This window comes from Berghia stephanieae, chromosome 9 (assembly GCF_034508935.2).
Source record: "Berghia stephanieae isolate SIO BIC M18660-M18661 chromosome 9, UCSD_Bste_1.3, whole genome shotgun sequence".
Taxonomy (NCBI): Eukaryota; Metazoa; Mollusca; class Gastropoda; order Nudibranchia; family Aeolidiidae; genus Berghia; species Berghia stephanieae.
This window is the reverse complement of record NC_088368.1, coordinates 30,940,247-30,963,094: the sequence shown is the minus strand read 5'-3', so window position 1 is coordinate 30,963,094 and position 22,848 is coordinate 30,940,247. Positions and strand designations below refer to the sequence as shown.

The following is a 22,848-nucleotide window of genomic DNA, read 5'->3' as shown; positions in this document are numbered from 1 at the left end:
ATCTTGAGACTTGAGACGATCACGATCCGAGCGAGTTGAGGGGTAACGAGTAACGAGTGTTTCGAATCATATCAAACGATCACAGTTTGCCATCCGATACCAATCGCCAACGTTTGCACACGGTAGTCTGTGGTTCTTCCACAGCCCTCATTTCTTGTCAGATGTTAGTGTGTCTGGGTGGCAGGGAAATTCGTGTAGGTGTATCACGCGTGTGTGACAAGACTTCATTAAACCTACTAAAGGTTGAATATCACACACACACACACACACACACACACACACACACACACACAGACAGACAGACAGACACTATGGCTATTTCTATGACACACACGCATCCATCTATCAATGAACACTACCCTACAGTAAAGTAAAACGTTAGCTTTGAATATGGAATGTTTCAATGTTAGATGCCTGTGTAATTTGTTAGTTCCCATCATCATCATCATCATCATCATCATCATCATCATCATCATCATCATCATCATCATCATCATTAGGGGCAGCGTGGCTCAGCGGTTCGGTCTTTGGTTCGCACCCCAAAGGTACCGAGTTCGATCACCCGCCGCTGCACTGTGTGGCCTTGAGCAAGTCACCTCGTCCTAGCTCAATTTGCGGCGCTGCACTGTGGCTGACGCCTGGGTTATTCCAGTCTTCCCTTAGAATAGACCGTAGAGAAAAACCTCCCCTATGGGATGAATAACGGGAATTTTATTTATCATTATTTTTATAATTTATTTATCTTCACCATCATTATCAGCAGGAGCAGCAGCCCAGCATCATCATCACCTTAATAAAATAAATATCAACACATGTTAATGTAATCATCAATCAAAACAGCTCGCAGAATTCACAAATTGCTCCTAAAAGACCTAGGAAAAAAAACAAAACAAATACTATTGCTAACTTATCTGACAAGGAATAGTTTCAAAAGAATCTTAAAATTATTAAAGCTCGGGAGCGTCTTTGATTTCTTTGTCTAATTTATTCCATACTTTTGGGGACCCGACAGAGAAAGATTTTCAGCTAACTATAGTTTATAATATGGGAACATTAATCAGTCGTTTATATTGGAATCGGAGTGGTCAAGCAGGTGTATGAATTCAAAGCTCATTTCCACGGATCAATGAACTTCATAATAATTCAATTTTCCCCCTAGCAGGCCATACAAACCTACATCCATTTCATAAAGTACCAGTCGCCTGTTTCGGGTCTTTTTTGTACTAAAACTCTTAATAGTATCCGTCACTGCTTATAGATAGTTATACATTCACACCTGAGTCGAGTAAAGTAATGTGTGGTAAGTGCCTTACACAAGGACTTAACTTCGGGATCAGAATTTTCCAGGATCACTGTCACCCACTCGACCACTTACAACGCTTAACATCGCTTGATTTATGACAAGAAGAGACACCTTACCGCTGAGCCACAGAACAATTAATAATCACAACATTAAGGATCGCAACAAATGCATGCTTTTAATCTTTTTTTTAAAAAGTACTTCTTCAGAGCTATTGGGCCCGATGAAGCCGGAGTTCAGTCCGGTTTCCATATCGGAAAACTTACGAAAGCAATTGCCCATTAGTCTATCGCAAGGAACTTTCCGCCAGATTTAACAGACTTTGCTTCCCAATCACTACTAGGTAGACAAGGGGTCAGAATATATGTATCTACTTCACCCGGAATCGAGCTCGGTTCCCTTGCATGTTAAGCGAGTGCACTACCTACTGAGCTATTGGGACCCCAAACTTTTAATAGGATGCTAGTAAATCGAAAAGTGCTTTCCGTTGATCTAAAATAGCGTCCACCCAGCTACATACCTACTTCCACTTTAATGGACTGAGCAATAAAAAAAATTAAAAACAAATTGACTGAACTCAGAAACGACGCCGATCCCTATTGTGCGTTCCAAGTTAGGTAATCCCATACATCTTTTAAAAAGACTAAGGATAAAACTACCCCTTCTTCCCATTCCCAAAAAAAGGAAACAAAAACAAACAAAACAAAAAAAAAAACACCAAAAAAAAAACACAACAAAATGAAGAGAAAAAAAGAAACCAAACAAAGTAACTAAATGTAAATAAATAAATAGTCTCGGGTTTGGTGTTTGGATGTCAGAAAAGCACCCCCCCCCCCCCCCCAAAAAAAAAAAAAAAACCAAAACAAAAACCCCCCCCCAAAACTCAACAAAACAACAACAGCCTCAACAACAACAACAGCACACACACACACACACACACACACACACACACACACACACATACATACATACATACACAAAGAAAAACTAAACAGGAAGTAACAATGTTAAATATTCATATTCCTGCCCAAATTTTAAAGCAACCTAACTAAGCCGAGAGCAGGAAAGGCAACAACCGTAATATCACCTGTTTAAATAAAATTAATAGCAGTAGTAAATAGGCTATAAGATAAAGATTTGAACATGTGTGATGAAAGGTAACCGACAAAGCAAGAAAGCGCGCGCCTCGATGACGACCAGTGACAAATGTGAGGTGGGGGCGGTTATGTAGGTTACACCCGACAACTTTTGGCGCGACATAAATATGAAATATGTCAAGGTGAATATCGCTGTATTCCTTCTCTGATTAGGGGGGGGGGGGGGGGGGGGGGGGGGGGGGGGGGTTGACGTGCCACCCCATCACCAAATCAACAACTGATGCAGTTTTGATGGCGTGTGTGTGTGTGTGTGTGCGTGTGTGTGCCTGTGTGTGCGTGCGTGTGTGGGTGTGTGCGTGTGATGCGACGAACGATCATAAAAAAAAATTAATTAAAATAAATAAAATCAATGCTTCCAAACAGCCAGATTTTTTCTTGGCCAAATAGTCAAATAGAACCTCACATTATCAAACACCACAATCATCCTGACTCCCTTGAAAAACTCATTGATTTTAATTAATAAAACAATCGACTACAGTTGGATAAAACTTATCTTTTCATTTTTTTTTTAAATAAAAGATTTTTTTTAAAAAAATGAATAATAATAGAAAAACATTTCTTAGTAACCAATTTTGAACTTGGCCATCTGGCAGCCCCCATCATAACCAGCTGCAGTCAAGCCAGCCACAGACATAAGAGAGGGAGGGGACTGTGAAGTTTCCTGTGGCAACCGAGATGCTCGTGTTTTTTTTTTCAAACGAATCACTGCTCGATGACGTCACTGACTCGAAACCCGCCCGAAACCGACTCGATTTTAGAGGACTCGATCGAAAACCCGCTCGATTTGATCGTTTCAAACTCGACCCAGCACTAAAATTCTCACTTCTCACTTTTTTCCCCACATTTCCGGTCTTCGTGCTCCACTCGTTTACCATTCGCTTAAAAATAATAATAAAAGAATATTCTCTTGTGTATCTGATTATATGGGACATTCTGAGAAACGGAGGATCAAAAGAATGATTTGGCAATTAATTTTTCGCGATTTGAGGCGGTTGTGAATAGATATTTCAAAAGAAGTCGTTGACAAAATAAATAGATAAATAAATAAATCGTCGAATTATTTCCCTGTCTCTACTTGACCTTCGGTGAACTTTCAACTTTCTCCTTTTTTTTTTCTGTACTGTAGTTAGTTTCGCTATCTTCTCCCTTTTAAGTGTTTCACAGGCTCGTTCCCCCCTGACAACTTATTATACACACACTGAACAGAAAGAATGTGTGCATTCAAGTGTAGGTATATAATAAAATCTCTCTTTCTGTGGCAGACGGTGACACACAGGAAATAGAAAATATTTATATGAATATGTTATTTTCATAACAACATTCTACACAATGACAGGAGGCACCATGATGCCGTGACTATCATCTATGACTATGACTTTTTTATGACAATGTCAATGACAAGTTATGCATTTGCATAATCGTTAACTTATCGTATATCTACTTATAGATACTCAGGTACAGTACAGTTCAGTCAGTAAGCGTATCTGATCTGATAAGCAAATGCAAGTCATCAGAGCCAGTTATAGCTAGTCAGTTAATCAAGAAGCAATTGTCTCTTCGCTGTGCTTGGATGTTTTTTGGTTTATAGCTATGTTCTCATCTGTCAATGGTGGCCTATTTTAAAGTATGCTATACAGTGACAGTATTTATACTTCTAAGTTAAATGTAAAGACATTTTAATTTTATTAATTACCTCAACCTCTGATCAAATCAAAATTGTGCACATGCCTCCAGTCATTTTAAAATCAAAATTTATATTTAGACTGTCTAGATCAGCTGCTCTATTGTAAAGTAATAAAGTTATGAGAATCCCATGCTGACAACTGAGGCTGGAAATTGCCCCATGCTGTTAGCAAAACCTATAACAATGTCGAGAGTTAATCGTGAAAGGGTGACCAGTTAATTTCTTCTTTGCATTACTTTCATCCGACCTCTGGAGATTTGCTGTTTGTTGAACAGATTATTATTTATTTATTTTTTGGGGGGGGGGGGGGGTAGCTATATTATAATGTAATGCATGAACAACTGCCACCAACTATATGTTCATTAACATTGGTAGTGTATATACCATTGTATGTATGCATCAACCAATAATGCCTTTTGAAATAGGTTATTTAAGCAGTGGAACTTGGGTGTAGGGAGATGGAAGCGTGGGGGAGGGGGGGGAGTCTCCCCTGTTATTGATATGACAATCAATATTACTATTCATATAAAGAAATTGAAATTTATATTGAAAACAAAGGGTCCTTTTTCTTTTTAACAAGTTTTATGTAGCATTCAAATCATAACATAATTATATTTTGGACACCAAAACCCACCAGTGCTATTGAAATTGAAATTCAGTGACAATAGTATTCCACGGAATTCCAGGATTTTAGGATTTTCTCAGAAATATTCCGCTAATTTTGCGCTGTCAAACATTTTCCTCTATGGTCAAGTGGTGGATCCGTGAAAAAATCACCATCATGTCTTGTGTCATATTTTGACACCTGTGCTCAGTTGTATGAACTTTGGTGTCACTCCCATTTTTATGGCGTCAGTCTAGACAAACTGGTGCCAGACGTCAAAAATGGTCAAAAAGGAAGGGGACAGGGAGGGGGTAAATGAGTCTAGGCTTTATTTGTAAGTACAGCAATATTTCCCAAGAAACGGAATTAATTCTGTATAAAAGTCACTGGTAAATTACAACAAACTTCAGTTAATCGCAACAAATTTTCGCCCTAAAAAAGCGGTAACTTCAAGAAATTAATTAAACAAAATATCATGATTAAATTTCATCATGGAAGAAATCGTGACAGGTTGAAAAATCGAGAGTGAGCGGGATTTAATGCAACAGTAGTGTGTCACCACTTTATTAGAGAGAAAAGAGGGCGGGGCTTTGCAGTATGGGATTGGGGTGGAAGGGTAGGTGGGGGGGGGGGGGGGGGGGAGGTTGTTTAAGGGGTTTTTTTTGTTTTGTTTTTTTAATTAGAAAGACATTTTTTTTTCTGTTTTGCGTTACATCTTTATAAACAAATTCTTCAACATTATGCATTGCATTAAATAAGTTATTAATTGAAATATATAGTTATTGTTGTATGACAAGAGAGCAAATGTAGTTTATTTAGTATTCATCCATTCAAACTCATCGGCCACAGAAAATTACATTGATGTCATACAGCTTTATTATTTTCAATCTCATTTGTGACCCTCCGCCTCGAACCGGTATTAAGTCGGGATTTGGAAAACGAAGAAAACCGGTTTTAAAGTGGAAATGGTCAAAATTATCAAATTTCAGTTTTTGGTTGTTTCAGAAACTACAATCATTTTTCTACATGAAAACATAATAATTCAACATAAACATCGACGATAAGTTATATAAATTTCAAGTTTAAAATGCAACTATCAGTGACACATTCAAAACGAGAGTTGACTTTCTCTCAGAGAGCCACCCCTTTCCAAAGCTTAGTAATACCGAGTCTTTTTCTCCACCAATAAGATGTAAGATATCACAGCAAAGGGTGTGTCTTTATCTATCTCAGAGAAAGCATGACTGTTTCCACAATTTCGAGGCAGAGGGTCACATTTGTGTTGCAGTATGTCAGTCAGGCTGGTACATCTCATAAGTTTTATCAGCTAGGAATACAGCTTATGTTAAATGTTTGTATCCTATTTCATACTTACAGTCTCTCATGGGACTCTAATATATTACATTACCAAATAGTAGGCATTAATATTTTATGTAGGATAATACAATTTCATCTGTGTCCATTTCAGGTTTGTTTTTTTGTTTGCTGATGATGTCTGTATTGTTTAAGAATGATTTGTTATGTTTTTAATGCTTTATTTTTCATTAATTTATAACTATATTTTCTATTTCTTTAATATTGATTTAATTTATTTTGACCAGGCCAGAGGACATCCAAGGGGATATCAACGAAGACATGCAACTCCTCTCGCTGATATACCATCATGATAATAAGTTTCCTTCATAAAACGCTTTACTACATAATAACAAAAAAACTGTAGTTTCACATTTAAACAGTTCCAAGGTCGCGTTTCTTGCATTCTAATGTAATGCATTTCTATTAAAAACTGCAAACCTCTCAAAATTCAACTTTGAGCAGGATTATTATAAGAATATATTATTATAAGAATAACACTCACAGTTTATAACATAAACTTTACGACTGGAGAAATTTGTTTTTTTACTTCCATCCCACTCAAAAACCCCACCACAAAAATGTCGAGATTCATGGTGAAGAAAGTGTTACACCAAGCAGCCAATCGCCTGCTACCACAAAATGCCAACTGCATTGCCATCTCCACCACCAACAACACAGCCACAGCAACAGCAGTAATAACAACAACAAACACGCCTCGTCGTTTATTTCAGTCAGGTTCCAACTCATCAAATACAAACAATGACGGTCAGGAGACCCGAACTCCAAGGGCAGGTGAGGAATCTATTTATGTAAATTTATATTTGATAATTCCTCTTAGTTGCTATTCGAACAATTCAATTATTTATTTTATTACACTCTTCCCAGATAACTTTCTGTCTCTCTCTCTCTCTCTCTCTCTCTCTCTCTCTCTCTCTCTCTCTCTCTCTCTCTCTCTCTCTCCTTCTCTCTCTCTTTCTCTCTCTCTCTCTCTCTCTCTCTCTCTCACACACACACACACACACACACACGAGTGTTTATATAGCACAATATCCACTAAACGTGCTCAAGGCAATTTTGATTGACAAGAACAGCCAAGACCAAGATGGCAACCATGTCTCTGGTAAACAATACAATTTGGCAGCAGGGACCTTGCCACTGCAACAGTGCCAAACAGCTGGCTAACAAATTATCAATGGAGTAGTATCGTCTGGTTTGAACATTTCATTCCGAAATGGTTTGTTTATCAGCTCACTGACAATGACTGCTGTTTTTTCCATCCAATTGGAAATTGACCTCTATTCTAAAGTTGAGGCCAACTTTAGTTGTTGAAGTTGACTGTACAGAACATCTTGTCTTGTCTTGACGTTAAGTCACAACTCTGTGCTTCAAAGATAATTGTGCCTGTAAGTGTTGTGAGAACAAATGGGCATGCCTATGCTTTTATTTTGATTTCATTGATTTCTCTGTCAAATTAAATTTAGCCATTAATTTTTAAATTATTTTCGGGCAGAGAATTCCATATTCAGATTGTGCTTGGAAAAAATGAGTTGAGTTGAGCATTAACTCGTGACTGTGGGACCTGGTATGAGTGCTGTTTTCTTTAGTTTGGAATAAGGCTATCAATTAGGATCATTGTCAGTAAAAAAACAATTGTGATAGCACCTTATATACATCATGTTTTGTGCTACTTGTTGAGTGTTGCTGTTGGTTTGAGACTCTTTGTAAAACACATTGAGCATAATCAGTGTATATTGAGCTATATTGAAGCTCAAGTTGTTTTTAATAATCCTATATAAATTATCGTAATGAACAAAAATGAATATATCATCTTTGAAAAAGAACAAAATACGAAATGCAGAATATTTCGGGCTCAAAACCTTTCTTCCGCTAATAACAAAAACAATAAAAACAATAGTACATTATTTTAAATCTAGGCAGACTGCAGAAAAGTTTTTGGCACGTCTTGTTTGCAAGTAACAGTATCTTTGGTCCCTGGTGAGAACTCTGAAACAGAATGATTTGAGTCTGGGTATGAAATACATTGTTTGTCCTTTGTTGGAAAGGTGGACTTAGTAGAAAACGGTAGGGGCTGCCTGAAGCCGGTGATCTAAAATACTAACGAAAGAGTGAAAATGGAGAGGCTTCGTATGGGAACAAAATAGACAATGGACGTTTCGAGTACAAACCCGGTGGACTTACTGCTATGATAATTTCTGTTGATCATGTTTGAGCTATTTGTGTGCTGTTTTTGTGTAATCAAGTGAATTTTTCCCACAGGTAGTTATCGTTCTCCCTGGACGATTCTGAAAGAGGAGATGGAGGGAATCAAAACAATGAAACCCCCAGGTACCCCAGTGCCCAGGGAGGCAGACATTTTGATTGTGGGTGGGGGTGCCATCGGCTCTTCTGTAGCTTACTGGATGAAGCAGAAGGACCCCACTGGTGGCAGTATTGTCATATTGGAGAGAGACCCAGTGGTAAGGTCATAATAATTTATGTGACTTCAGACCGGTATTATGTGAACTAAGTCCGAATTATATACTCTTGAATTATATTTTTTTATCATCGTCATTATCATCATATCATATCATCACAATCCTTTAACTACCCTTTTATTTTTGCAGATCTTAAATATATAATAGTCGAGACAAAACAAAAAAAAAAAGAAAAGATCAAATTGATGCATTTATATTATAAGTACACACCTTCCTAAATACAAACAAAAGGACAAGAGTGTCCATAAATAATAATTTCTCCCAACAGATTGAAGATAGCGAATGCTTGAAACAATATTGTAGAGGTTGGATAAAGTTACACTTAGATTATTTTATATACTATTAGAGAACCCGCAAGTTTTGTGGGGAAATAAAGGCTATTTCAAACAGGCACCTATCTATTTTCTTATTATACTACATTATATTGTGGAAATTAACATAGATCGAAATGAATCTTTTGAGCCATCAATGATCAAAATTGGTTCGGTATAAAGTGTGTAGGTGCGCGCAAATGAATTTGGCAATAGGCGGGTGGTTGGATGGGAGCATCACCCTTGAATCATATACCTATGATATTCGCATGGGTGTACAATCCGATAGTGATGTCGTTTCTTCTTCTCTTTACTAGCCTATCCTGCTTCTTTGGTTTGTGATTATATTTTTGACAGGGGATATTTTTTTTTTTCTGTAAATCTTCTGCCTGTTTGTTCTTGGTTATTTATAATTTAGCTTATGATATCTTTAGGTTATGATTTTGATTTACATTTGTACTATTTTTGTTAGATTGCTTGTTTTTTTGTTTCAGCGGTCTCTCATATAACCTCAATTGTATTGGAAGAGACCTAAAGCAACAAACAAACAAACAAAATTATGGCAATAGGGTGGCCAGTGAGATAGAAATTCCCAAAATTCAAAAGACCAATCGTAATGCTAGAGTGAGGGGATGATTTGTTATTTTTCTTTTCCAAAAGTTATTTATTTTATTTTAATTTTGTTACTATGTATGAAGCCTTTTTTCAATAGCAATGTTTTTGGGGTTTTTTTTTTTTAAATCTCAGGCTAACTTACCTAATAAACCTTTTAATTAGTATCAATTATATAAGTTGGTTTTAATTTCAACGTGTTAGATGTTGTTGAGACAATGGAATGATTCAAGAGAAATGTTTTCTTTCATTATTCATCCTAATCCTATAGAATAACAATCAATTTGGCTATTTATAGTTCCAACACCCACGTCAAGGAAAGCACCTACGTCATCCTTGCAGCAATAGTACCATTAGTAGACGCTGCATCCTAGATATACAATCCCAATCGAGTGGTGTACATCTTCATGATTAAAACAAATGAATACAAATAAAATTACATGTATGAAGGGACAAATTAGTCTAAACAAAAGAGTTCTGCGATTTTAAAATTATTATACTGTATTGAGGAACTTAACATAGATTGAGACGAATATTTAGAGACATCAGCGTCCAAATTATCACAAATCCGAAGGTCAAAGGTTAAGGATGGGATTGCCCCATCAGATATTCTAAAAAATAAAACATTTGAATCAATGGACAATGGAATTACCTTTAATTTAAGAAATATTTGCAAGTTACTCGTATATCAATCTGTGAAAAATAGTTTTATAATTTTTAGATTTGCCAGTAATTCTGTGCTCGATGATAAAAATTCAACATTGGCTGTACAGAACAATGTTGATCCCCAACCCTATTTTTAAAAAAAAAAAGAATAGATATAGGATATCATCTCTTTTCATTCTCAGTACACCAGGGCTTCCACCATGCTGTCAGCAGGCGGCATCCGCCATCAGTTCGGTGTTCGAGAAAATGTAGAGTTATCCCTCTTTGCATCAGACTTTCTGTGTAATTTGAAGGAACATCTCAGCGTTATTCGTGAGTCTTTGTTTGTTTGTTTGTTTTGTTTGTTGGGGTTTTTTTTTTTGGGGGGGGGGGGGGGGGGGGGTTTTTTGTGTTTTTTTTTTTTTGTTTTTGTCTCAAAATATTTATCTATTGTCTTTTAACTGGCAGTTGAATTTCTTTCCATCACAATTTCTCCCATTATTCATCTTTATAACTGCAGACTTAGCAGTTTTCACAAAGAGAGCAGTTACAGCAATGTGACTCAGCCTAAAGGGTTAACTCAAAGTTGTATATAAATAATTTGTCAGTTGATTTTATTGTAACCATCTGTATGTTGCACAGATTCATACTGGTTAAGCCTTAACCAAAAAAAACAAAACCCATTGAATCCTTATAATTGAGATGAAATAAATGATGATCATATTGATCAATTCATTTTCTTGAGAAGAAAACATTGTTAGTTTTTATACAGTGAATTAATCACAAAATGTAAATCAAAGCACTGTACAAAAGCTGCATTGAACTTTTCGTTCGTTTATTTTTAAATTCTGTCATTTCCAGACGAAGACCCTCCTGATGTTCAGTTCAATCACCAAGGATATTTGATGCTGGCAGAACCTCACAATGCTGAATGTCTGGTTAAGAACGTCAAGATGCAGAAGTGTGTGCACTGTTTTGTTGAGTCTTTTTTTTCACTTTTTCTTTTTTTAAAGTCTCAAATTGATTAGCATAAATAAAATCGGGGGGAGGGTGGGGAGTCCCCGATAGCTGTGTTGCTAAAGCGCTCACTTCACATGCAAAGAGACTGAGATCAATCCCAGATTAAGTCTGCTGAGTGATTGGGTAGCTGGGTCTTTTAGATCTAGTGGAAAGTACTTTGAGTTATAGCATCCTATCCAAAAGGTTGCAAGCAATTACTAATGTCCGTTTCCAGCCATAGAATCTGGGATAAACTCCAGCCCCATGGGCCTGATGGCTTTGAAAAGGATTACTTCTTTTATGTATAACATCTGATATTTCAATATGTTAACTATCTTTTTAATAATTTAAATTATGACACATTAAAAAAAAATAAACACAACCAAAATCAACCCTTGTTTTTTTCTATCTCTTAGTGAAGTTGGAGCCCGTGTCGCTTTGTACAATAAATCACAACTGGCAGAAAAATTCCCATGGTTGAACTTGGAAGGCATTGAGTGTGGGTCTTTTGGTAGGTCTCTGTTTTTAATTTTTGTCTTCTGTAATACTGAACTTGACAATATGAATACAGGTGAAAAATAGCTGGAGTGATTTTTTTGTCCTTGGTCAACGACCTGAATTTTTGTTTTACCTACGTAAGCTTTTACATTGCAGCAAAGTTCATTTGAATTAAAAGTTAGCATTCTAATTGGTCAGCTAACATTGAAAATATTTCTTTTTCTCTTCTCCCCCATAAAAACAAATCTACTTAGACCAATTATCACTGTCAATGTGGCAGTTTATGAGCGATTGGTGAAAGTACAACTGCTTCGGAACTTCTCATCTTTCAATACATATTTTATTTCACAAGATTTTTAATATAAAATTTGGCCCAGCCCAACTTTCTTGCTTTATTACTCTTTACACTTTTTACGTAGTTGCACAGAATTTAAATCTTGATACCAGAGAATTACATCATTAGTTACAATTTTGAGTGTAAAGTCTGACTAGGCTCTGAAGAACCGCTTTTAATTCTTCTTCATCAGGTCTGGAAGGTGAAGGTTGGTTTGACCCCTGGTCCCTGGTGAGAGCCCTGAAACAGAAAAATCTGAGTCTCGGTGTGAAATACATCCATGGGGAATTGATGAACTTTGAATTTTGTCATTTGGATAGGGGAATGCCGTCTGGTCTCAACTTCAAGCTGGACTCAGCTGTGGTGAGTTAGAGAGCCTTTAGTGTTTGGCATTCTTTATAAAATTAAATGTTTTCATTGAATTGATGTATTGTAGATGCATATGAATATCTTTGTCACCCTTTTTCTTTAGTATTTTATAATTTTAAAAAGAATTTTAATGGAATCAGTAGTAGTAGTTGTAGTAGTAGTGGTAGCGTATGGCTACGCCGCTAAATTCAGCTTCGGAAGTCTTCCTCTGTCCTGAGAACTGTTTCATAACCACCTGCAAGTTTAGTTACTGGACAGTGGAGGACGATGTGATCGCTGACTTATAAAAACAAAAAAATTGAGCTTTTATATAGCGCAATATCCACTAAATGTGCTCAAAGCACTTTACAAGGGGTCCCTGACCAACAGCAACATTTAACATTTTAGACGGGACATGGCACCTGTAAGGCGATATTGCATTTTTTTTTCAGAGAGAGACAACGCTGTTAACGGGCAGGTACTCATTTTACACCTGAGTACAGTAAGACAATTTGAATAAAGAGCCTTCTCCAAGGACTCAACTATGCGCTGAGCGAGGCTCGAACCCAGGACCTTCCGATCCGAAAGTGAGTGTCATACCACAAGACCACATAGCCGTATTTCCAGCAGGCATCACTGTTCCCAAGTTTCCATCTGCACATATTTTTGATGCAGTTCTGCCATGGCGTACATGCCGAATCTTACAATTTTTTTGTAATTTTACGAATTTTAGACAAATTTCATGGCCAAATACGAAATTTTATGGGAAATTACAAAATTTTATGGAAAATAATAATAATAAAAATAATAATGATAAGAAGAAAAAGAAGAAGAACAACAACAACAACTACTATTACTACTACTATAATAATGATGATGATGATGATAATAATAATAATAATATTGTTCATACACAATTTCAGAAATTACGAATTTATTTGTCAAATTACTAAAAATTGACATTAAAATTACTAAATTTGAAGTTTTCAATTTGGCAAGTCTGCCATGTGTTGGAAGTGTGGGAATCAGTCACAAGTTTATTGTCTTTGACTCTTTTCATGTCTGGATTGAATTTTGGTGGGGTTTTTTTATCAAGTTTGTTGTTATTTTGTTGATTGTAAAAAAAAATTTCCAGATTCGTACCAAAGATGGCCATGAGCATGAGATGAGATTTGCCATTGTCGTCAACTGTGCCGGGCCATGGGCCGCTGATGTGGCAGAGATGGCCAAGATTGGCCTTGGGGAAGGCGATTTACAGTACCCACTGCCTGTAGAACCAAGGTAAAGTTTATAGAGACGTTGAGATTTTCACTTTTTGAAAACATCCAATATAAAAATACAATACAAAATTAAAATGTGAAAGGGTATGAGTGGTAAGAGAGCTTTTTTTTTTTTGTTTATTTGTTTGAATTTTTTGTTATTTTTTTTTTGTTGTTTTTTTTTTTTTGTTTTTTTTTTAATATTATTTTTTCTTTTATAGTGCAATATCCACTAATATACTGAAAGCACTTTACAAGTTGTCTTGTGCCAAGAGCAGGACTAAACATGTAGGGTGAGACATGACATTACAGACAATGCTTTTACTTATTTTACACCTGGATATAGTGAGAAACTATGAGTAAAGAGCCTCTTCCAAGTTGTTCTCAATTTTGTGCCACCCTCAGCTGACGAAGTTGGAACCTACATATCACAAGCAGATTGTGCCAAAACCACAAGGCTGCAGTGACAGGCATTCTTATATGTTTTTAAATAAAATTCTCCTAGCTCCTAAAGTGTTTAAAAATGTAGAGCATTTATATAGCGCAGTGTCCACTAAATGTGCTCAAAGTGCTTTACAAGGGGTCCCTATCCAACAGCAACACGTAACATATAGAACGAGACATGACGCCTGCTAGGCGATATTACATTTTTTCCGACAAATACAACGCTCTTAACGGCCAGGTTCTCATTTTATACCAGAGTACGGTGAGAGAATGTGAGTAAAGAGCCTTTTCCAAGGACTCAACTATGCGCCTAGTGAGGCTCGAACCCAGGATCTTCCGATCCGAAAGCAGGTTTCATACCACAAGACCACATAGCCTCACAAGATAAATTTATTATGATTATGCAAATTTTAAATCTCCAATCTTTTGTTTATCCAATCAGAAAGCGCTATATTTATGTGGTACACTGTCCTGATGGACCGTTGTTGGATTGCCCTTTTGTCGTTGACTGCTCCGGGTCGTATGTCAGACGGGAAGGACTGGGCCATAATTATATCTGTGGGAGCTCTCCTCTTTGTGGGGTAAATTTTTTAAAGTCATTCCTCACAGAAACAGCTTTTAGACAAATTTCCAATGCTTAGATGTTTTCTGTCAATAATAGTTATCCCTCAAGGAAATGAAAAAAGAATTATCCACGAACATTGCAGCCCTTGGCAAATGATCAGTCCCCTGAGGCATTTATAACTCTCTCTCTCTCTCTCTCTCTCTCTCTCTCTCTCTCTCTCTCTCTCTCTCTCTCTCTCTCTCTCTCTCTCTCTCTCTCTCTCTCTCTCTCTCTCTCTCTCTCTCTCTCTCTCTTCCCTTGCATGCACACACACACACATACATATACACACACACACACATTTTCACCTGCATTATTATGACAATCTAATATAAATATATATATATATATTTTGTGTTTACTTGAAAAAGACCCAAGGTCGAAACGTCGTTTGTTTTGTGTTGTTCCCTTATTTATGAGTCACATTTCCTCCCTTTATCTTTCTCTCCATTTTATGGACTCATTTTAGGTACCTCTAGTTATTGGTATAAGTCTTTCCACATCTTTCCTATTCTTATTCCTATAATGGCGAGGGGAGGGGGGTTGTCAAAAATGACCTCTCTCACTTTCTATAACGACTGCTTAATGTGTAACACGCATCCAGACATATTTGTCCAGTTTGTCCAGCCAGGCAAATTGTCGTCAGGTGTCTGTATATTGTAGAAGATAGAGATTTAAGTTGTCAGAATGCAAACCAAATCTCTGTATGAATTTGGCTGGAGAGACAAATAGACCATCAAGGCCCTGTCCAGAGTTTTTTGTTTTAAGAAGTGAAACCTGCCAAGAAGGTTGTTGAATGGACAAGACAGAAAACCCTTGTTGTATAGATAGTGTGCTCTTGGCTAAAAAGCTCACAACATTGCCATCCGGAGGTATAATGGACCAACACACAAAACTATGTGTAACCTTAAACATTTATAGTCTGGTTGATTCAGTTTAGTGAGAATTACTCATAATTGCGGATGGCAAAAAACATTAAGAAAGGCCGGTGTGATGTCAACTTTGATCTATCTATAAGGGTGGGGGGGGGGGGGGAATCACCCCAAGAGTAGAGAGGTTTATAGCAGTAGAGATGTGAGTAAGGGCAAGAACAGCAATAGCAAAACAAACGGTTCAAGTTCCTGGGGTTATCACAAATTCAATATTCAAAGGCAAAACTATGAAGAAAAAAAAGTTGATTTGGAGGTGTAAGATTAATGACAAATGCTTCATTGTGCCCAAAAAGAGATTCTACGATTAAATATTTATTTTTAAATTTAATATTCATGATAAACGAAACAGGAGTGTTAAGTTTTAGGTTTAAGCGCTTTAGAACTATGTTAATTATTTTTGTTTTTGTTCCACATATTTTCTTTCTATTATTCCCTTTACCAGGAAGATGAGCCAGACATAGCCAATTTCGATGTGGACTATGAGTTCTATGAGAACACAGTGTGGCCAAATATCGCCAATAGAGTTCCTGCATTCAATGCTTGCAAGGTTTGTAGCATATCTACTGTATGATTTATCGATTTATAATCCTTAATCATGACATGATTCTTAAGAAAAATATTCTGTATGATTGAGGCAGTGTTTTCACTTGTGCGGCTATGTGGTCTAGTGGTGTGACACTCGCTTTTGGATCGGAAGGTCCTGGGTTCGAGTCTCTCTCGTGCAGAGTTGAGTCCTTGGAGAAGGCTCTTTACTCATATTCTCTCACCGTACTCAGGTGTAAAATGAGTACCTGGCCGTTAACAGCGTTGTCTCTGTCCGAAAAAAAAATTGTAATATCGCCTAACAGGCATCATGTCCCGTCCTACATGTTAAATGTTGCTGTTATCCAGGTACCCCTTGAAAAGCGTTTGGAGCACGTTTAGTGGGTATTGCGATATATAAAAGCTCAATTTTTTTTTTTTAATTCACTTTGAGCTTTGCAACTCCTTTGCTGTCTCTGCTGAGAGGGAGACAGTCCTGTTTTTATTCTTCTATAAATGATTTCTACAAAGATTACCAATGTGCAGGTTTTCTTTTGAATGCATCATATCTTGGCAGTGATCCTGTATTTGTTTCTTTGTTTGTATCGGGGTCCCGATAGCTCAGTTGGTAGAGCACTCGCTTCACATGCAAAGGGACTGTGATCGATCCTGGGTGCAGTTGAGATTTTTTTCTGACCCTCCTGTCCACCCAGCAGTGAATGGGTAACTGAGTCTGTTAGATTTCGTGGAAAGTACGATAGACTCGCGTTCTATCCAAAGGGTGACAAGCATTTGCTATTGTCTGTTTCACGCAATAGAAACCGTTATAAACTCCAGCTCCATGGGCCGAATGGCTCTGAAGGACTACTTTTGGTTGTACAGCGATCTCAGGATTTGAATATAGCTGGATTTAAACATTTCTTCTGTTCACTTAGCAGCTATTCATGAACTGGATCTATTAGATCTGGTTTAAACTGCTTTACAATAGACCAACGTTCTATCCAAAGGGTAGCAAGCAATTCAAGGACTTTTTAGTTCTGCGCCCTGTTTGAACTAGGCCTTCTGTTGTTTTACTTTTTTTTATTCTTTTGGGGGCTGCTTATAAACGCAGCTTAACTCTAGTTCTATAATCCTTTGAGGATTTCATTATCTTCTTTCTAAATGCTGCTGAAAAGACCTAAAGAACTGCAAAACCTTTAAAAAAAACTTAAAGCAAATATACCTTTAAATCTAATGCTTTTGTAATGCGTATGATTGTTTCATTGTTTTTTGGGGTTTTTTAAAATTCTATGTGGCACAGCCATCTTTTTTCAATTAAAAAAAAAAATTTTTTATTGTAATTGCTCACCTTGGAGTGCACAATAAAACTAAAATTAATAATTTTCAATGTATCATTGGCCAAACAGTCATACTCTTGAAAAAACATGTTTCAAAAATTTTGGTCAGAAAAATCGTCCTTCAAATATTGATTGATTAAAATGACCCTTATCTAGTCAAATACTTTCGAACCTCGGACTTCCCTGAAGTCATTTTTGACAAGATGATATTAATAATTTTTAAAACATGTTTTTTTTTTCAGAGTACAAAAACATAGATATCATTGTTTTAATGATGATTTCAATAATTTAATATTAATTCTTTTGAGTTTAACATGAATTTTGATAAAACAACTTTGCTCATATGCCAGTTCATGTGAATAGGAAACTGTTGCATTTTGTTTGTTTTTTTGGGTTTTTTTTGGTTTTTTTTGGTATGTTTTCTCAGGTTGTTTTTTTTTTTAGTTGGGCATAAATATTTTACATATGTTCTTTTTTTTTTTTTTTTTTTTTGGTGTTTTCCAGCTAAGGTCTGCATGGGCTGGTTACTACGACTACAATGTCTTTGACCAAAACCTGATCATCGGCAATCATCCCTTCCATCGTAACTTCATCTTTGCCAACGGCCTCAGTGGCCACGGCCTTCAACACAGCTTGGCTGTCGGGAAGGCTGTCAAGGAAATCGTTTTGGATGGAGAATACAAAACCGTTGACCTATCACGGTTCCATTTTGAACGTCTAATGAAACAGGAACCCATTGATGAAGTGGGAATAGTTTAACTCTCTCCTTACTGACCTTTCTTTTTTTTCTTTTTTTTCCCTGAAACGTCATACCTATCCAATATAGAAATTGATGTTATTTTAAACTCTAACTCAAAAGGAATAAGTGCAAGCTATACAACATAGCATTCATATCTATATTTTAAAATAAATTTCGTTAAATTTTATAATTTACAAAATAAATCTAAGCATAAAAATTCATGGTTGTATCATAAAGCACGTGACTATTTTCCTACAATTGGTAAGGAGAGGGTTAAGAAGTATAAGTATATGGTCAATATAAAGATACATGGATCACAAATGTGGCCCAACACGTCAATCTGATATTGTGTCAGAATAAACAAGATAAAGAAAAACTTAGCCTAAGGTCAAAATGAATAGAATAAGAAAATTTAAGCTACTTTTTTTTTAATGGAACACACTTAGATAAAGAACATAAAATTTTGGGACCAGCAAGAGATGATGACTTTAAGCAGAAGTTGACTTTAAGAGTGTCGGCTTTATTGGGATTATACTGTATTTTTAAAAGTTAGAGGATTTGATATCTAGAGATTTTCTCTTTTCCTGACTCAAAACGGTATCATGTTGTATGTAAAACATAATAATAATAATAAACAGAAGTGAATAAAACCACTTTAAAAATTATCTAAATACCAAAAAAACGGAATGTTTTGGGCTCAAAACCCCTCTTCAGTCAACAACAATAGGATGTGCCGAATATTTCTCTGCGTCGATCTGGTTTTTTTAGTAATGTATTTATGATTTCATTGTATTTAATTGTTGACTGAAGAAGGGTTTTGAGCCCGAAATGTTCCGTGTTTGGACTTCAGGGGTCCCATTAGCTCAGTTAGTAGAGCACTTGCTTCACATTCTAAGCGATTGTGATCAATCCTGGGTGCAGTTGAGATTTTGTTCTGACCCAGCTTTCCACCCAGTATTGATTGAGTAGCTGGGTCTGTAGATCTGATGGAAAGTATTTTGCGATAGGCTATAGTCCTATTTAAAGGATAGCAAGCAATTACTATTGTCCATTTAACAGTATAAAAACGGGGATAAACTTTGTCTCCCATGCACAATTTGCATTGGAATAATATTCATTTTTTACTATGATCTTGTTATATTTTGAACAATGTACTGAGGACAATTATACTTTTACTGACATTGCTTTTATATTTATTAATTTCTTTCGTGGAATTGGCTTAAGTTTTGAAATTTTGAATCACCGTTAGTTTTGTCAGTTTAAAAATTTGTGTTTCAAAGGTTCGTGTCTACAAATATTATATTTGATCTACGAAGAATATGTATCATCTAAAAAAAATATTTTTTTTTTAACGTCACCTAATAATGTTTCATTGTGAAACTCAATCGTTTATTTGAGTTTAATCTTGTGATACAAGTTTATTGCTTTCCTTTATATACATTTGGCAATAATTAGAAAATAATTTGCAGAAAGCAAAAGCAAGAGATCCGCTCAATGTTGCCAATTTTTTAGTTTTTAATGCCAAAGTCTAAAAATTTGGTCTTTTTATAGGGGTTTAGCATTGAATAATTGGGTTTGGCATTTTGAAAAAAAAAAAAAATTTCAACCGTTTATTTTCACTTGTTTGATAGACAAATTTACAGCAATTTCACAAAACATGTTAATTTTCACTCATAAACTGGCAGGACAGGTCGTTACCATAACTATCTTTAGTACTCGCCTGTTACCCATAGCAATCAGTCCATGGTTTGTGAGTATTTATCATACATTTTGACATACTATGACAGAATTTCATTGCGACACCTGACAATATAATGGAGAAAGTCACCACATAATTGTGTAAAATCTGCAGTGATTAGCAATCCGCCTTTTGCAGATAAAGACGTTTAACTTGAACACAATGCATTTTTTTTGTAAAATTGCCTGTGTTAAAATTGCGAGTGATACTCAGGATCTGTGAGGCTGATTTTATCTCAGGCAAGTACCTAAGATAGCTATGGTCAATACCCTTATTGTAGTCATCCGGTGAATATACATTTTTTCAGATCACCAGTGTAAGAGTGTGCTGTAAATTATGCAGTCCAGGACACTGACTGAAGAAAATTTTTTTGTCCACACGTTGCTGCTGAAATGGTCAGATAACATTATCACCATTACCTTCCTATTTACATGATCGAAATTCATATGATAAAATATGCATGCTCGTTTAATTTCAGTTCGATTGAAAAATTTGTTACTGTTGGTCTCAATATGCGTACATATATTTCTATCTACAATATTTATTTCATACCTATCAGATATTCTGTAACAAAGAACTGGCCTTATATTTTGTTTGTTTATTTGTTGTATTTTTTAACTGTAGATTATTTTTAACCCCTATAATCTGAGATTTATTGTAACTTTTAATTATGTAAAAAATTCTTTATGTTTGATAGTTATAACCGTTATGGTTTATGTCTTATTTGTCTTTATTGTGATGATACGATGGGGTCTTCTGACCTCCCATGGTGGGCAGGGTGTCACTTGCTACGTCATCTCTTCCCCCCATATCTGTTTTCCCTTTTCATTTTGCTCTATGTCCTCGTTCTGGATTGAGATTGCTCTTGTTTTTGTTTTGTTTTTCTTGGTCCTAGTGGGGATCCTTGGCTGGATGAGGCTTTTAGGTGATCTTACTCTATGCACGATGATAGTATGCTCTTGGAATCTAAATCTATTCCCTATTTGTACCATCCCCCTTCATCTTACTTGTCTTGTATGCTTTTAATTGTATATCTAAATATTTTTTTTACTCTCCAATTTCCTGACTTTTTACTGGCGCTGAAATGACCTAAATGAGTTGCAAGCGCCTTAAAACCCTTAAAAACAAACAAGAAACATTAGCTGGGAGGAAGACAAGTCTAATGTACTGTACCTTTTTTGAGAGATTATTGGGGTTTTTTCCTTGTAAATCATCTCTCTGTTATTTATTATTATATTCTTTTGTTAATGTATTACACTTTGTAAACATTTGAGTGTTTCCTTCTTTGCGGGCTTATTTGCTTGTGCCTGGATGGGACTTTTTGGTATTGTCAAAATCAGTACATCAGTGGATCACTCATGGAATTTTCTGTTCTCTGTTTGAACCAGCCCCAGCCCTTTGACTTCCTTTTTTTTTTTGTGCTTTTAATTTCAGATCTAAATCTTTGCCTCTGTATCATTATCCTTTTTACTGGCCCTGAAATGACCTCATGGTGTTGAAATAAAGCGCAGTAAAAACTCTAAAAATAATCAAAACATAATTTGAGTAAATTCAAATACTCTTTATACACTTAGTATATATATTGTTATAATGTTTTCATTGACTTTAAGGGCATTAAATGAATGTCTATTAACGTTATTTTATTGCTATGCAATAATAATAATAATTATTATTATTATTGTTATTATTATTATTATTATTATTATTATTATTATTATTATTATTATTATCTGGGTGGGGATCCTGACCTCCCATAGCGGGCAGGGAGGTACATACTGTGTCTTCTATCCCCTTATATCTGTTTTCCAACATGCTTTCTGTCTTTGTCTCAGAATGAGATTACTTGGTTTTGTCCTGGCACTGGCCGGAATCCTAGCTGGGAGGGAAACAGTCAAATGCATAGTTATTGTTTTGGGAGATGATATTTTTTTCCTTGTAAATCATCTCTCTGTTATGTATTATTATTTTTATTTTGAATGTATAATGTAAGCATCTGAATGTGTTCCTCTTTGTTGGATTTTGTGCTTGTGTCTGGATGAGACTTGTAGGTGACTTCAAACTAAGTACATTGGTGGTATGCTCTTGGAATCTACATCTGATCCCTATTTGTTATCAATTCCACTTTGTCTTACTTTTGCTTGGGTGCTTTAATTGAAATTCTAGAACTTTTGACTATCCAATTTTCTTCCTTTTTACTGGCGCTGATATAACCTAAATGTGTTGCAAGCGCCGTAAAACCCTTAAAAACAAAAAAACAAACAAAAACATATTATTATTAATATTATTATTATTATTATTATTATTATTATTATTATTATTATTAGTATTAGTATTATTATTATTATTTATTATTATTATTATTATTATTATTATTATTATTATTATTATTATTATTATTATTATTGTTATTATTAATTAATTAATTAAATCGGAGAAACATGTAACCAAGAAGTTGTTAGTTATTATGTGTTCAATACTCGGTTGTGTAATACTAGAGCGTTTATGTGATTTTTATATCAACTATTTAGTGTTGCTTGAGAGCTAATAGGCTTTCAAAACCTTTAAATGCTAAGTGTAACTTTCATGCCAAAATAACAGTTTTCAAAATTATATAACCAACATTCTTTGTTAGTTTGGCATATCTGGGTGGGGTTCTTAACCTCCCGTAGTGGGCAGGGAGGCACTCACTGTGTATTATATCCCCCTGTGTCTGTTTTCCAACTTGCTTTCTGTCTTTGTCTTGGAATGAGATTACTTGGTTTTGTCCTGGCCCTGGCCGGATACCTTAGCTGGGAGGGAAATGGTCAAATGTATAGTTAGGGTTTTGGGAGATATATTTTTTTCCTTGTAAATCATCTCTCTGTTATTTACTGCTATTCTTTTATTTTTAACATATGATTTGTAAATATTTAAGTGTATCCCTCTTAGAG

At 35.7% G+C, this 22,848-nt stretch overlaps 1 protein-coding gene across 7 annotated transcripts; it reads left to right on the top strand.

Annotated features, from left to right (window-relative positions):
• Positions 1-3,574: 3,574 nt before the first annotated feature.
• Positions 3,575-19,780, top strand: LOC144980042 (FAD-dependent oxidoreductase domain-containing protein 1-like). Of its 7 annotated transcripts, none has more exons than XR_013646815.1 (12): positions 3,577-3,684; positions 6,347-6,893; positions 8,379-8,578; positions 10,368-10,497; positions 11,026-11,125; positions 11,580-11,674; positions 12,189-12,358; positions 13,479-13,624; positions 14,489-14,627; positions 16,025-16,129; positions 17,946-18,868; positions 18,994-19,780. XR_013646815.1 is itself a non-coding variant. In XM_078927507.1 (11 exons), the coding sequence occupies exons 2-11, from the start codon at positions 6,680-6,682 to the stop codon at positions 18,198-18,200; spliced, it is 1,554 nt and encodes a 517-aa protein (XP_078783633.1). In that variant the 5' UTR covers positions 3,575-3,684; positions 6,347-6,679; the 3' UTR covers positions 18,201-19,780. The 7 variants fall into 7 exon arrangements, 4 of the variants coding, with proteins under 4 accessions (XP_078783633.1, XP_078783636.1, XP_078783634.1 ...); XR_013646817.1 differs by having other exon boundaries at positions 3,586-3,688; XR_013646816.1 differs by lacking the exon at positions 3,577-3,684 and adding an exon at positions 3,976-4,081.
• Positions 19,781-22,848: the final 3,068 nt, after the last annotated feature.

Coding starts and splice junctions, on each gene's coding strand:
- LOC144980042 (XM_078927507.1), top strand. CDS start 6,680: ATGTCGAGATTCATGGTGAAGAAAGTGTTACACCAAGCAGCCAATCGC. Junction 13,625..14,488: donor CCACTGCCTGTAGAACCAAG/GTAAAGTTTATA, acceptor TTATCCAATCAG/AAAGCGCTATATTTATGTGG. Junction 14,628..16,024: donor GGAGCTCTCCTCTTTGTGGG/GTAAATTTTTTA, acceptor TCCCTTTACCAG/GAAGATGAGCCAGACATAGC.